A 15958-nucleotide genomic window follows, 5' to 3' on the forward strand; every position below is an offset into this window, starting at 1 on the left:
TGTCAAGCATTTGGTTCATCAGTTTAGTGGAAACTATTATTTTGTCAGCTGTGAACAATACAACTGGAACATAGCTTATTTTTTTTATTGAAAGAAAAATGAGAATTGCTTTTTTCCTCACTGACAAAGTTTTCTTAGGTCCACCTTCCACTGTAGTGTCTTTTAGTGAATGCATCTTCAAGTGACTGTCAGTACATCACTGAAATTATTTTAAATTTCTTTTGTCATTGATAATGCAGTATTATTTAAACAACCGTAATAGCATTTCTTAACAACTCTTTATTCTAATCCGGCATATATCCTCTTTTGAGATATATTTACTTTCTTGAATGGTCTATATTAATTTTATTTTATTTTATTTATTTAACTGGGTAAACAAACTAGACACATGCCAAAAGTGACCTAAGACTATTATCTAGTTAAATTACTTGCTCGGAGTCAGACAGTAGGCAAATGGAGGATGAGGGAATCCTACAACTGACTACACGAAGTAGCTTCTTAACAGCACATAGGCTTAATCCTCTGTATAACTGCTAGATATAGTTGACTTTCAGATAATACTTCTGTAGGTTACTTAACATCCACTGCATTCTTAGAGCTACCATGTAAGAAGACTTTCTGAATGTCCTTTTCAAGGGTTTGTGTTTTGTTTCCCCCTTAACTTCTCCTCCATAAAGATATTCTTGGAATTTCTGATATCCATGAGCAGTTCCTTCCCTGTATGAGTATATCTTGTTTGTGCATCTGTAAATGTTATTGACTCATAGATAACTTGTCTGTTTTCCTATAGAAGCATAGCTGCTACCATTTGTGATTGGCATCTAGCTCAAGCAAAATTGGCTTATTTATATCATACTTGTTTAACAATGGATAATCTGTAACATGTTTTTTTAAGCATTTCAAAACTATCTTCCTGTTTATAGCTTGAAACCTAGGATACATCCTGTCAACTTTCTTAGAGACATGGTTATCTTGTACATGTGAAGTACAAACTCAGCAGGGTAAGGCATCATTACTAGAAAGCTCTATAATGCCTACTCAGTCTGTTTTTGTCATTAACATAGTTGATCCCATATTTTCTCCCCAGGTTTTATGCCATCTGATGTTAGAATAAGATCCATGAATTTCAGACTTATGACCCTTCTTTTTACATTGGCAATTATTTAACTTGGTACAATGTTACTGATACAGCTGCTAAATAAAATAAAGTATCTTGCCATGCCTTTTTGTGTCTGAACCTGCATTAATAGATCATTATTAATGCTTGTGATACTTTCCAAGCCTTAATTTACTTGTGCAACAGCTCTTTGGAATATCTCTGGTGGTGCTGAAATATAAATGAAAATCTAAGAATTCTCTATAATTTATAATGGTGTGTTAAATGTAAACAATTTTGAGCTTTTATTGCCTAGTTTTTTTTCTGCTATAATCTGTTTTAGAATTTGGCATTTTCTTCGACTGTAAACAGGATCTTGTAGAAAATGCATAAGTGAATTTGGTACCTTACAATGGAAACCACAATGGTCACCTATTCTGTTGACTCAATATCTTTTTAATGACAACAACGTTTTCCATTTACTTCATTTCCTGCTCCATTCTACAACTGAAAGTCACTGGTACTTTCCTGAGGTCATGAATCACTGGCAGTGCATGATGTTTTATTTTATGAGATACTCTCCTGGTAAACTTCTAAATTTGGCAAATAGATCAGGATAGTCATGCAAAATATTATTACTTTGCCTCTGATCTTGTTGTGTGCCTGTATGACTGTTTCTGCATATCTGCCCTCTTTTGGTTTTGCACTGTGAACTGTTTTCCCAATCTTAGCTTCTAGCAAAAACTGAGGGTAATGCTACTCAATGCTAGAAGTCTAAATCTCAAAATGCACTCACTCCAGGCACTTCTTAAAATGGAGAACATCGATATCTGTGCAGTGACTGAGACCTGGTTCAGGGCTTCAGAGAGCACCCCTGCACTACCAGGCTATAACTCATACCACACTTTTTGGCCATGTAACCTGGACCAAAACTCCAAAGGCAGAGGTGTGTCCATATCCATTAGGGATATCCACACCTCCGGGCTAGTTGCTCAGTATAATGCATCCGAGGTTATCCAAGTGCAACTAACTCTGGGCAAAACTGCAATCCAAATTGTAGCTTGCTACAGATCCCCCACCATGCCCTAGGATTCCCACTCCTGTTTTCTTGATGTACTGGAAAATATTAGGGTTCAACCAAACACTTCAACTACCCCACCATTAACTGGAAAAACTACTCATGTACCAACTCCTTAGCTCAATGCTTTCTGGAATTCATAAACTCCAATGCCCTGGATTAACTTATCCACACCCCCACCAGGGGCAACAATATGCTAGACCTAGTCATTACCAACATGAGTGACCGGTGTTCCACACCTGAAGTCAACTCCTCGTTGGTCTGATCTGACCATAAGCTAATCACCCTTGATATCCACATCCCGCATCCACTCCCCATTAAGGAAACCATGGTAAAAAAATTTCTCCAAAGCCAGCTTCATGCTTCTTAAGACAGAAGTGGTGAACTTCATGACAGCCATGCAGATGGACAATACAGTTACAACTGCTGAATACTACACAAATGCACTCTATAAGCACTTACATGAGTGCATGGATTGTGCTATCCCAAACAGAACCAAGATGCTATCCTCCAAAAAAAGGAAGCCAATCTGGTGGTCCCCTGCCATAAACAAACTGTACAATAGAAGGAAGAAACTCTTGCAAAAGAGAGTAAAATCCCATGAGTGGAGGAGGTCCCTGTTCAGCCTCAGAAAGAAGCTGAGATCCCTTATAAGATCCTCCAAAGCAAGCTACAAAAACAATATCGTCACTAATTCTAAGGACAACCACAAAGCATTCTATAGCTATGTCAAGAATCTCAATGGCAACACCCAGATCTGCTCTGAGTTACAGCACAATGGCACAAAAATTACAGAACCAACTGATATTGCCAACATCCTGGCAGATAGGTTCAGTGCTAACTTTACCCCCCCCCCTCACCCCCTAAAGGGCCCATATCTATACAGGAAGAATGCAGAGTTTGTAATCACAACTACGCAGGTAAAAGCTGCACTCTCTAAAGCCAAAAACACAGCATCCATGGGACCGGACAACATCACAGGCTGCGTTTTCCATGAACTTCAGAACAAACTGGTTCCCCACTTAAGCATCATGTTCAATAATAGCCTCACATCAGGCTTTGTGCCCACTGAATGGTGCACAGCAACAGTTATCCCACTCCACAAAGGGGGAGCCACCACTGATCCCGGAAATTATTGGCCTATTAGCCTGATGAGCCTGGTCTGCAAGGCCATGGAATGTATCATCATGGAACTCATAAACAAAGACATTAGTAACCTCCAAACTCTGGATCCCACCCAGTTCGGGTTTGTGAAAGGCAAGTCATGCCTTCTGAACCTGATCGACTTCTTTGAGGCACTCACCAAAGCCGTAGATAAGGGTAAGGTGGTTCACACAACCTATCTTGACCTCGCCAAGGCTTTCGACACCATCCCCATTCTGGAATTATAGATAAACTCACTATACTAGGTATAAATCCCTATGTCACAAGATGGGTTGCCAACTGGCTCACTGACAGAACCCACACTGTAAAAGTTGCAGACTCCAAATCTGACCTCAAAGCAGTGAAAAGTGGAGTACCACAGGGTTCTGTCCTGGGACCTCTCCTGTTTGGTATCTACTTCTCTGAAGTACAGGCTAACACAGAAGGCCTCTGGCTAACAAAGTTCGCAGATGACTGCAAACTAGGAGCCATAGTCAAGTCTCCAAATGATGTGGACATCCTACAGAAGGGCCTCGCTGAGACAGATGCCTGGTGTCAGAGCCATGGCCTCAAGCTCAATGCAAAAAAGTGCAGTGTCATCCCCTTTGGTAAAAACTCTGTACCCATGAACTACCACATAGGCGGCAATCTACTTAACACCGAATGTGTGATAAGAGACCTTGGGACCCAGGTGGACAGTAGTCTCTCCTTTGATAGTCACATCGCCATAGTAGTCAAGAAGTCCTTCTACGTGGCACACCTCATCATAAAAGGATTCTCATCCAGGAAAAAAGAGGTCATTGCTCCCCTCTACTTGACACTCATTAGACCCATTATAGAGTACAATGCCCCTTTTGGAATGTACCTCACAAGACATCTGCTGCAGCTGGAAAGGCCACAGAAGTACCTCACAAAGAGGATTACTGGCCTCAAACAAATGCTCTACACTGACCGCCTCAAAAAACTGCAGCTTTACTCCATTGCATATCGCCTACTCTGAGGTGATCTCTGCCTAACATATAAAGCTATGTCAAACCCAGAGCTGTTGGACATGCTACACCTAAAGAAATCCCAATCCTCTGAGCTACACGCTCTAGGGACCTAAACCTTGTCAGCACAATAAACAGGACATGCTGGAGGTATAGATTCCTGTCCCAGAGACTTCCCATACTCTGGAGCAGGCTACCCATCTATGTCAAGCAAAGTTCTTCATTAGCACTCTTCAAGAAAAATCTTGATGAGTGGATGGGAAATAGGAAATACACCCTGCGGATCACTTCTGTGTCTCTGCTCGACAGTGGCACAGGAAAATAACTTTCTTGGGTGGTGAAAGCCAGGGAACCTTGCTGGCTAGCCTTACGTAGGCCCTTGGGCCAATAGCCTAGTACCTACCTATGTACCTATGAATCTATAATAGGTCAAATATTAGAAGCTGTCAGAACTACCACCCTTAAAGGAGAACCATATCCCAAAACTGAAAAAAAAAACATTGTTTTTCAGAAAATCTTGAACTTTTCTATATTACTAATGTCTCTGGGGCAAAGTAAATGGTTACTGTTGTTTTATAATTTGTTATACCCAGAAATTATCTAAAGGAGGCTGCCATGGCTAGCAGGATTTTGTTTTATGGTCAATGCCTTCACTTTCCTGATGTCATGCTAGAGAGACAGAAACAAATCCTTGTGATGATGGGATAATTTGCCATGCTTTTCTCTGTTATCAGTTTACAACATTGCTGTGACGGCCTACTTTTCACTCTCAGTATTAATCCTCATTTTAAATTACTTTGCTTCCTTTGATTTTCATTAGTAGCCATCTCTGTTATAGCATTTTAAGGAATATTTGAATGGCAGGTTTGAAACTATAATTGGGTTAATTGTTCTTTTCAAAGTAACAACTGCAGGTCAGTGTTCAAATGTGAGAGATCTGACCCCTGTGATTAATAGGTGTTATTTAGGCTGAGATGGCTTGTGTTGCATTCACAGCTTTAAATATTGTAGCTAGAATTAAAGTCTTTGATATTAATCTTCTTTCTCCAACTCACTGACTTGTCTCAACAAAACAATGAATACAATACAAAAATGCTGTAACAAAAAACAGAAGAAGCACGTACTTTTACAGAAATTACGGAGTAGAAAAATGCAAAATCAAATACTGACAGAAAGTAAGAAGAGTTAGATGAACATTTTTGCTTTCTTTCTTTCTTTGTGGCACTGAGTTTTATTAAAGGGAAAAACATTTGCATCTGAAAACTAAGCTTGAAAGCCCTGCTTTTGTCCAGACTCTAGGTTACACAATTTATCTGAGGTGTGATGCTGGCGTCTGAAACTGATAAGGCACATTTAGATCTCATTGTTTTAAGAGGCATTGTTTTCTTAATGGCTCTGTAGTTGGGAAAAGTGACCTAACTTAATCACTCTGCCTCTCGTGATGTAACAGTTGAGACAAATGCAGGAAAAAAATGCAAACATAATTATACAATTATGTTTTTTTCTGTATGTGAATTATTTTGTATTAGATTGCAGGGAAGGAAAATCACTTTTTGAAAAGAAAAACTTGACTTTTGATTGGAGTTCTCCTTAAAGTGCCACAATTTGAAAAAAAAGGACCCATTCATTTACTCAGTAAACATAAGGTCAATAAATAAATTTCAAAAGGATCTCATACTTCATATTTTTATATTCACATCAGTAACTTTTGACCTAGTAATGCAAAGGTTTGGCTAGGATACTTTAACAATGCGCATAAAGTTCTCTGTACAGTACATTTAAACCCCAGTGCTCCAAATGTGCTTTCAAAGTAGTATTCTCTGCACCTGTGTCTAGTTTAAATTAAAAATTTATTTTGTTAATGCCCAGCAATGTTGGCAATGATCTGACTAGCATACGTTCTTTTGAGCAAATTTGTTTTTCCATTTAGACAGCCTAGAAAATATCCATTTCTAGCACATTTTGACATAAATGATTACTTTTAAAGTAGTGCTTATGTTCATAGCCACTCCTGCTACACGAGGTTTGAGTTTTCATTGAACAAGCATGCTATGGTCTCCAGAATGTGCATTATCATAAGAATCTCTTTTTTATGTTGATTTATTTTGAAACATTTCCTGATTTTTTTGTCTTAATTTGTCGTTTTTATTTTTGGATTTTCATTTTTGTAGTCATATAACATCTGTTTCCTCAGTTAGGTCTTTTAACTATGTACTTGCTCTGCACACATCCATAGCTTTTATAATGTGAGGTCTGTTTCCTTTAAAAGCCTACTACTTGTCTCTTAATTTCGTATACCACAAAATATTTTATCACATGTTGGTGAATTATGAAACTCACCAAATTCATAGTATTGGATTGTGTTCTTTGGTTGAGAAACATAAGCATTTATGAACACCTCAATAAATGGAATGCTCTTTCTAGGTCAGGAGTAATTCCTGAACTTTTGTTTAGTGCTGCTATTTTTTATTTTTATTTTCAGTAAAGCGGAATGGTTAAATAACATCAAGTCTTATTCAGCAGTGGTGTGCAGGAATGTAGCACACTGTGCCTTTTCAGTCTTCTCAGTGAATCCACTCACAGAGAGGAATACATGTTTTTTTTAATTTTTTGATCCAAAGCCTCTAACTTTCAGTTAAGTTTCCACACAATGAAATAATTTCAGGGGATTATAGTTGTAGTATCGCTCCACTGACAATTATACATTTTTTCTTTAAACACATAAACTTTTGTAAGGATATATTTTCCCAGTTCTGAGATCCTGCAATACATGTTGGTTCATCAAAGTGGTTAAATAACTGATACACTGGGGATATGGTCCAATTTCCATTCCAGCTTTCATGAGGTGAGTATTCAGACAGGACTGCCTTGAAGTTGTCACATGACATTCAGACTCCTGAAGCTAGACCATTAGCATTTAAAACTAAATACCTTGTTTAGAAAAATAAATAAAAAAATAAACAACGGTGACAAGCAAGAATTGAAAATGATCAAGCATGTAGAATAAGTCTCTAGTGTGTCAACTTGTCACTTCCATAGTGACTGTAGATGTGGCATTTAGGATTCAGTCTTAAAATGTTTAGAGAGATGCTTTTCGGCACATGGAACTATTGGATAACATACATGTGAAAAAGTAACCCTGAAACTGGAAGAAGAAGAATCTGAGCTACGTTATAAAATAATCTAGGATGGCTCACACTATGAAATTCAATAGGACACTGGTAAGGGCTAACAAAATGCAATGTGCATTGCCAGACACAAAGTCATTCAGTTGTCATTACATTTTATATTTCTATTGTTTGTTAACTTGCATAATGGACAGATCCACTGCAGACCAGACCTTGCAACATATAAAATATACAGAGATATAACAATGCATTATTATAGCAATTATAAGGCTCGCATAAAAAAGAGAGAGGTGCAGTTCAAGAGATAAATATGAAGCATGTATAAAGATTAAGCAAAATGCAGAATAATTACAAAGACTTGTTAGTGTCATACATTCAGGAATACTAAAGGTAATATAAACCATCTTCTAGAGATGTCATATAAATTTACTGTTGGTCTCATTTCAGTTGTAGATTCTAAGATTCACTGTAGTCGTCAAGTAATAGATAAGGTCACATTATATTTTCTTATTATGTAGCATAATTGCAGGACCTTATCTGGAATATTTTATTTAGTTGTCAACATCATATCAGAAAAAAAAAATCAGGGTGGTTGAGAGTGGGTAATACCTTTACCAGGAATGTAACTGAGATGGGATATATGAAATGTGATTAAAATTATAGAACACAGTGAAAGTAATTATGCACTTGCAGGGAGAGGTAAATGAACACATGCTATATGAACGTATCAGTTCATAATGAGGCAGAATACTTGCAAAAAATAAAAGGGGAAATTGGGGGGGGATCTTATAGCATTGATGGCATTTGGAAGACTGGATATTTAAGACCGACTTGAAATATTGTTTCACAAATAAGATGACTATGGAATTCCTTAGCATGTGGGGTGTTGAAGTACAGAACTTTGGAAAGGTTGTGAGGTACATGGGTCTGAAAAAAATATAATGTAAAATGAGAGGGGAAAAAACATAGCTAATTGCAACATGTACACAGGCATGTTAAATCAAATCTCTTGTTCACTTGGCAGCTATGTTTGTTTAAATGATATGTCTGTAAGTATTCCCTGAAGGAGAATAGAAAGAAAATGAAACAGAACCATGCAGTTATCTTACAGTGAACAGAACAAAGGGTACATTTAAAATAAGTTCTATATCTAATGGATACAGAATGCAGTTTGAGGGCTAATAATAAGTATACACGTATATGGCGACTTTCAAGCAGTACTAGACGCCAACCTTATTGAAATGTCTTTTAAGCAACATTAGACGCTGCCTACTATGCTAGCGTCCTAGTGTGTCTGGATTCTGATATCCACAATTGCATGATCCATTTGCGCCCCTTCTGCCCGCTACTTATTATTTTAATCTTTTGGCTTAGTGCTGACCTGTCTGGTCTACTAAGCCGCTCTATGCTGTAACTCTAGTGAGCCTTACTGCAGCGTCTGTTTATGCAGCATTAGATGCTGCACTAAAGCAGCATTAGACGTTCACTCCACCTGTAGATCCCTGGCATTGTTCTCTATAAGTGCCAATCATTAATACAGTCTATTTGTATTTGGATATTGCTATTACTAAGGCCTACCTCCACTAAAGGTCTTCAAAGGTCTTCTTGTGCTTACATTGAATGTTCTAACTGTGTTTTTTCCTCCTAGGAAAAGTTTGTGTTTTGCTGTTATTACTGCTATTTGAATATTTTAACTGACTCAGACTGCTCTAATACATGCTGTTATCCTGTTTCATTCTCTGTTTTTGCATATCACATTGCTATGTATAGTTTATCTTATCCTGCATACCTTCTACTGCACTATTTGTTCTCACCTCACTTTTATCTCTCCTCTCTACAACTTTACTCCTTACTTTAAACTTACTTTACTTTTGTCTCTCCTCTCTACAACTTTACTCCTTACTTTAAACTTACTTTACTTTTATCTCTCCTCTCTACAACTTTACTCCTTACTTTAAACTTACCTCTACAACTTTACTCCTTACTTCAAACTTACTTTACTTTTATCTCTCCTCTCTACAACTTTACTCCTTACTTTAAACTTACTTTACTTTTGTCTCTCCTCTCTACAACTTTACTCCTTACTTTAAACTTCCCCCTCCTTCTCTGCTCCAATAACTTCTTCCTGCTCTCTCCCTCATCCCTATATTCTTTCTTTTTCCTACACCCATTTGTCTAACCATTGTTATTTCTCACTCTTCTTTTCAGCTGCTCCCCAAGGTGTTTATTTTCCCCCTCTCCACTGCCAAACAGAATATCCTTCCTATCAAAAGAGAAGGCAGCGGCGGACAGTCTGCTCGATATCATTTAAGTTTACTGCGACCTTACTCTCCCCAAAGAGACTCGGTATATGTTATCTGTTTTGCATGTTTTACTAGTATTCTACCTTACTTGAGCTTCACACTACCTGGCACACATGAGAGCAGCCTACCTCTGGTCACTGCACAGGCCTCCCCCCAACCCCATCCTGGTTTAATAATAATCCACCTCTATCCTATCTCCATATCCCGTACCTTTTAGTAGTACCTCTTCTCTTCTAGTGTACCTCCCTCTTTTCTCCACTAGATGGCAGCACCCTCTTAAAAATAAGCCCTGCAACTAACCTCCCACTTTTTCCCCTCGAACCAACTCTACCCAGACAGTGTCCTTGACCTCACCAAGCATAGCTGTACATTCCATCCCCTTTCTCTCTTTTCTTTTTAACCACTGCCCTTACCAAGAATAACCATAATTACATCCCACCACCTAGATACACTTGTTCGAGACACCCCCTCTGTAAGACTGCTGTAATTTTACCTCTCCACTCTGTCTAATTTGTAATCTCATGCAGTCTTACTCTTTTTCTCACTTTTTTAGAACAGAGTAGCTTTTCCTTCCCCAACAAATCTTAAGAAACTAAGCTTCTAAAGGGTATAACCCTGTTACCTGCACCCCCTGTTGTAGCTCTCCTTCTAGCAGATCACTGATTGTTTCTGGCCATTCCCGCCTTCTTTGCTCTACCTGCTCCATTCACCCTGCGGGCTCACTCCGCTCCCCCACCCTACCCGCAATTCCCACCCACCCCCAGTACCTACAAACTTATACCTCACCTTATAGTCCCTCCCTCCTTTCCTCCCAATCACATTACACCTCTCCATTAATCCCTCCCTGGTCATTGACCAATCAGGTTTCACATTATCCCCCCCACACTTCCTCCCCACACCCCTAACACTCCAACTTTCACTTACCTTCTCCTCCCATATCATTCATTTCTCCTATTACCATGCATAGCCTTCCATTAAACGTCCTTCTCTTCTCACCCCTCATCTTGCTTCTACCATTACTATACCATCTAATCTCCTTCACTACCTTTCATGTGCTCTCTCCTCCTCTGACACCCCAAAACTAGCCCACCTCCCACTTCCACAAAACCTCCGCCTCTTTAATCACTTCCCACCCTCTATTTCTCTTCAAAATAAAACTACTTCCAATCCCTAATAACACCCACAAACTTAAAGCAAATCTCTACCAATGTTACCCATCTAACTACAAACTTAATAAACCCACCCCCAATTATACTCTCCTTCATTTAGCAATATTCACCCCAATCCAGGTCCTAATTTCTCTCCTACAAATCCCCCATCTAACTTCTCTCCAATAAATCTGCCCAGCTCCAACAATAAACATACTAATAAAAATCTCAAGAGCCTCACTATTAACGCACGAAGCTTAAAAAATAAATTCACACTCTTCCATGCCTGGCTTAGCCATAACTCCCCAGACATAGTAGCCATCTCTGAAACCTGGCTAAAACCTCACATCAATGACTCTGAATTCCTTCCTCCAGGATTTCATTCTCTCTGATCTGACCGCACTAACAAAGAGGTGGAGGTGTTGCTTTAATTTACTCCAACCTCTTAACTATCACCCCATACACTAACTCCCTCCCATCATTCAACAATGCAGAACTAGTCATTGGCATACTAAAATTGAACATCCACAAAAGCATTTGCATTATTTCCCTCTATATTCCTCCTGGTAATAATGCAAATACTTTGGAAGACATCCTCTCCTGGTGCTCTTCTATCATCAAATTAGAAACCTTTATTCTGGGAGATGTAAACATTGACTGGGGAAAAATCAATAATCTTAATCCCTCCATTACCATCAATCTATTCAACTTCACTCAACTCACTAACTCCATTACTAGACCTAATAAAACCAACCCCCCTGGCACCATACTAGACTGGATACTTGTATCCCATCCTAACAAAATGATTTCATCTGGTGTAATTCCCGATCCTTTAGGAGACCACCTCCCTGCCTTCTCTATTCGAGCGACTCCCACTTCCCCTCACTGTCACCACTTCATTCAAACACGTAACCTAACCAACTTTAACCCAAATTATTTCTCTAACTCCCTAAACTAACTGGAACCCCCTAAAAACACTGCCACTAGACGAAGCCGTTGAATATTTCAATTCTACATTCTTAACTATCCTTAACTCCCAAGCTCCAATTAGAAGAAAAAGAATCAAAACTAAACCCACCCCATGGCTCTCCAAAGAGACAAAAAAGATTATGCACCAAAGAGACAAATCCTGGAAAGCTTACCTAAAACACAAACTGCCTGAAATCTTCCTCCAGTTTAAGCAATTAAGAAACCTGGCCAAGAAACTAGTCACTAGAGATAAAAAGTCTTACTACATCAAGCTACAAGAAAATCACACAAGAAATCCAAAACAATTCTGGAACTCCATTAACTCCCTCCTTGCACCTGGTACCAAAAACAACCCCTGTCCTGACTCCAGCAAATCTGACCCTGAAATTGTCTCTCTATTCAATTCCTTCTTCACTTCTTCCATCGCTGAACTAACCAAGACTTTTAGCAACAACCCTCCCACCCATATCAACCTTCCTCTCCCTTCCCACCCCCCATTTTTTAACTCAAACCTGTTCCAACCAACCTAATAAAGAAACTTCTGTACAAACTCAAACCTTGCTCAAATGCCCATGATAACATCCCCTTCTCCTTCCTAAAGATAGCCTCTGATTCCATTGCTATACCTATCAGCATCCTAATAAACAGGTCTCTACATGAATCCTATATACCCAAACTTTGGCGTTCTGCTTTCATTCTTCCACTTCACAAAGGTGGCAAGAACTGTAATGTCTCTAATTTCCACCCCATTGCCATCCTCTTCCCTATATCCAAAATCCTCGAAAAATGCATACACCTGCAGCTCTTGCCTTTCCTTACTGAACACCAACTACTCTCCCCCACCCAACACGGCTTCCGCCCTGGACAGAGTACCAACATCGCCCTTCTCTCTTTCCTTCACTCTGTGAACTCAGCCCGTGACTCCGGTAATTTAGTCTCATCTGTTCTACTAGATCTATCTAAAGCTTTTGACACCATCTCACACTCCCTCCTTCTAAACCAGCTCTCTAACCTCAACCTTAGCCAAAAAGTTCTTTCCTGGTTCACCTTGGAAATGATGTAACCCTCTGATAGGGACAATAACCCACACTTATGTATTTTTACATTTTTATCTGTTGAGCAACTTCAAATCTCAATCTTAGATTTGCTTTTTCTGAAACATACAGCTTGGATAAGCATGTAATTGTTTTCATTTTAGTAAGTGTCAGTTACTGAGTGATTTGCAGAGTTGGAAAGGTACCTGGCTATTTCCAGGAATCCATATAAAACAGTTAATCTGTTTCTGAAAGAAATGCATGACGTGAAGAGGCAGAAATGGCAGAGTATGAGGGAAAACATGTAGCGGGGCTTCCCTGCATGTAATAAAATAAAGGTCCTCTAAACAAACTGTAAGTAGTCATTCATTTACAGAGAAAGCATTAAATACTAAATTCAGAACAGATTTGCATTAGTTTTAAAACATCCTGCTTCAGTAATTACGCTTTGGGAACTGCAGTCAGGACAGATTGGGCTGTGATAAAATTCATGAAAAAGCACACCTGCCAGCGGGTATTAAAAGAACCTGGAGTTGATTTGAATAGATAAGTGCATAAGGAGGGAGTGAGAACTGTGTGTGTGTGTGTGTGTGGGTGGGGGGGGGGGGCGCAGTTTGAACAGAAAAGGAATGAGCACTGATCTGACACATGAAACTATTCAGAGAAAAGTTACTTTGTATGGGCTAGAAAAATCTGAAGATCAGCTTGCAGAAATGCATGTAACTCTTAAACTGCCTCCTCAAGCATGCAGTATAGATGTTAAGGAACTGTTAAAGGATGATTTTTAACCTGTTTGTATAGTAGGTGTGTTGCTTGTGTTCCTGCATCAAGGCTATTAATAAATGCCATGCAAAGGCATACCTGGCTCAACCAGCACCCTGTGTACTGTCCCCACCAGCTTCAAGTAAAGAGCAAAAAAAAAAGACTTCTCTAAAACTTGTAGGTTGTTTCCTACAGACTGCAGACATGAGGATGGTTCCCAATCTACTCACCCCCAGCCACTCCAAAAAGTACATTCCTTCTACTGGCATACCAACAAGTAGCCAGATGTATGACACACACACCCTCCTGCCCCAGCCATTCAGATCCCAATTTTGTGCCCTGCCATGACTATCCTTTCTCACAGTTTAGTAGAAAAAAAATCCTTCCTTCTTTTAAACTGTAGCAAACACTTGCTGCAGTTTGTACTCAGCCTGTGTGGAGCACTAAAGTGCCTGGGTTTTACTTAAAAAGAAATAGTAGTTCTTTTAAACTGTAGTAAATTGCTTGCTACAGATATAGAAAGCAGTTGCTACAGTATATAGCCTGCATGCACAAAGTGCTATAGTGCTCAGATTTTAGTTAAAAAATATTTTTTTTCACTTTTAAACTGTAGCAAACAGTTGCTAGAGTTTATAACTTGCCTGCATGGAGCAACACAGTGCTTAGATGTTAGTTAAAAAAAAAAAAAAAAAAGACTTTCTTACAGTTTAGACCATGCATGGAGTGCTACTGTACTCAGATTTGACTGCAAGTACAATATTGGCTTTTAAAAGCCAGTACTGTAATAAACAGCAATAAGGATGATGGACGCCCCTCCCCAATCGCACCCCTCCATTGCTTTGTATCTGGGGCAGTTGTCCCTCTTGCCCCACACTAGCTACACAATTGATCCCATGGTACAGAGCTTTTGCTTGACTAAATGTTATAATAAGGATCAATTAGCCATAGACAAAAGGATTGAATAACCTAAAAAATGTCAGCAAGGATACAGAATCTGGAGTATATTAAATCATATGTTTTTGGATAATGGAAGCAGATTATATTTTGGCTTAACAGCAATATGAAAGCTGTGAGAGGCAGAGAATATTGATAGGCATATAGGACTGATACTATCAGTAAGAAAGTCTTTCATTAGAGGAGAAAAGTAAATAAAAAGCTTCTTTTTAATGTTAAATGTATGAACACTGCTTCTATATCAACAGCACATTTCCTGTCAAGTAATATGGCTCTCTCAGTATTAGTGTCGATTTCTCAGTTAACAACGCTTTATAATTTTTAGGAAATCTCTTTTCCCTTACCTGAACTTTTCTGGCTGTTCTTTTGCTGCCTCCTCCATGACACTGAGCAGAACAGAGCCCTTATGTAATGATATTGTAATGGAATCAGTAAAGTTGTTTGCCACAGCATTTGTCACTGTAAATTGTACTCTGATGAGAGTTTCACTGGTAGCTGGCACAGTTGGAGGCTCTGTCATATCTAGGTTATCTAGAAAGGAAACAATAAACTTGCATAAATATGAGTACAGAAAAGGTGTTTCTTTTATTTAGGAACTCCCTTTCTTACCAATCCCCTTTCCTGTAATACATCTGTCTAGTCCTGTGTCATCAGTGCCTATAAATGCATACAGCTCAGTGACAATATCCTCAGGAATCTATCTAGTCCTGCATTACCTGGGGTCACGTTTTGTGACCTGTGTCATTGTGTTTGACAGATAAGACTAAACTAATATTACCTATATCCATACTATGTATCCCTCAGCCAAATTCCTCCCCAGTGGTGTGTGTGTGTGTGTGTGTGTGTGTGTGTGTGTGTGTGTGTGTGTGTGTGTGTGTGTGTGTGTGTGTGTGTGTGTGTGTGTGTGATTTCCTGTTAACTCCTTCTCATTTTGTATAACCATTATAGACATTCTTTGTTATGAATTTGTGAATTTCTAAATTATCTTACTAACTGTCATATTGCATTTCATTTTATTTCCATTTTTTTGGAAAATAAATGAATCCATCTGAAACTCTACACAATTACATCTGTAAATCATGCATTACATGATCCGTAAGCATGCCTAATTTATTTTTAAAAGGCACCAAGCACCTTGAAATATTTTGTAATTTTTCTGACTTGGAAGTTGGTGAGTTATTCTTTAAAATTAATTTTATTTGCTATTACTGATGCTAGCATCTAGAATCATTTTAAAACTGTGTTTCAGTAACTCCAGTAGCCTCCAGGTCTATACTGCCAATTCAGGTCTGTTCTTGAAAGGATCACATTAAGTTTAGTTGAGAAAAAAAGATTTTCAGTTTTTTCAATGTAT

At 38.8% G+C, this 15958-nt stretch overlaps 1 protein-coding gene across 3 annotated transcripts in view; it reads right to left on the reverse strand.

Moving 5' to 3' along the window:
* The window catches only part of LOC122811872 (transcobalamin-1-like), a 384117-nt gene that overhangs the window by 28156 nt on the left and 340003 nt on the right, over nt 1–15958 (reverse strand). For all 3 annotated transcript variants that reach the window (XM_044084008.1, XM_044084007.1, XM_044084006.1), the window contains exon 7: nt 14949–15135. In XM_044084008.1, the coding sequence (XP_043939943.1) occupies nt 14949–15135 (187 nt within the window). The remainder of the gene's footprint in view (nt 1–14948; nt 15136–15958) is intronic.

This window comes from Protopterus annectens, chromosome 9.part0 (genome assembly GCF_019279795.1).
Source record: "Protopterus annectens isolate FY-2018-M chromosome 9.part0, PAN1.0, whole genome shotgun sequence".
Classification (NCBI taxonomy): domain Eukaryota; kingdom Metazoa; phylum Chordata; order Ceratodontiformes; family Protopteridae; genus Protopterus; species Protopterus annectens.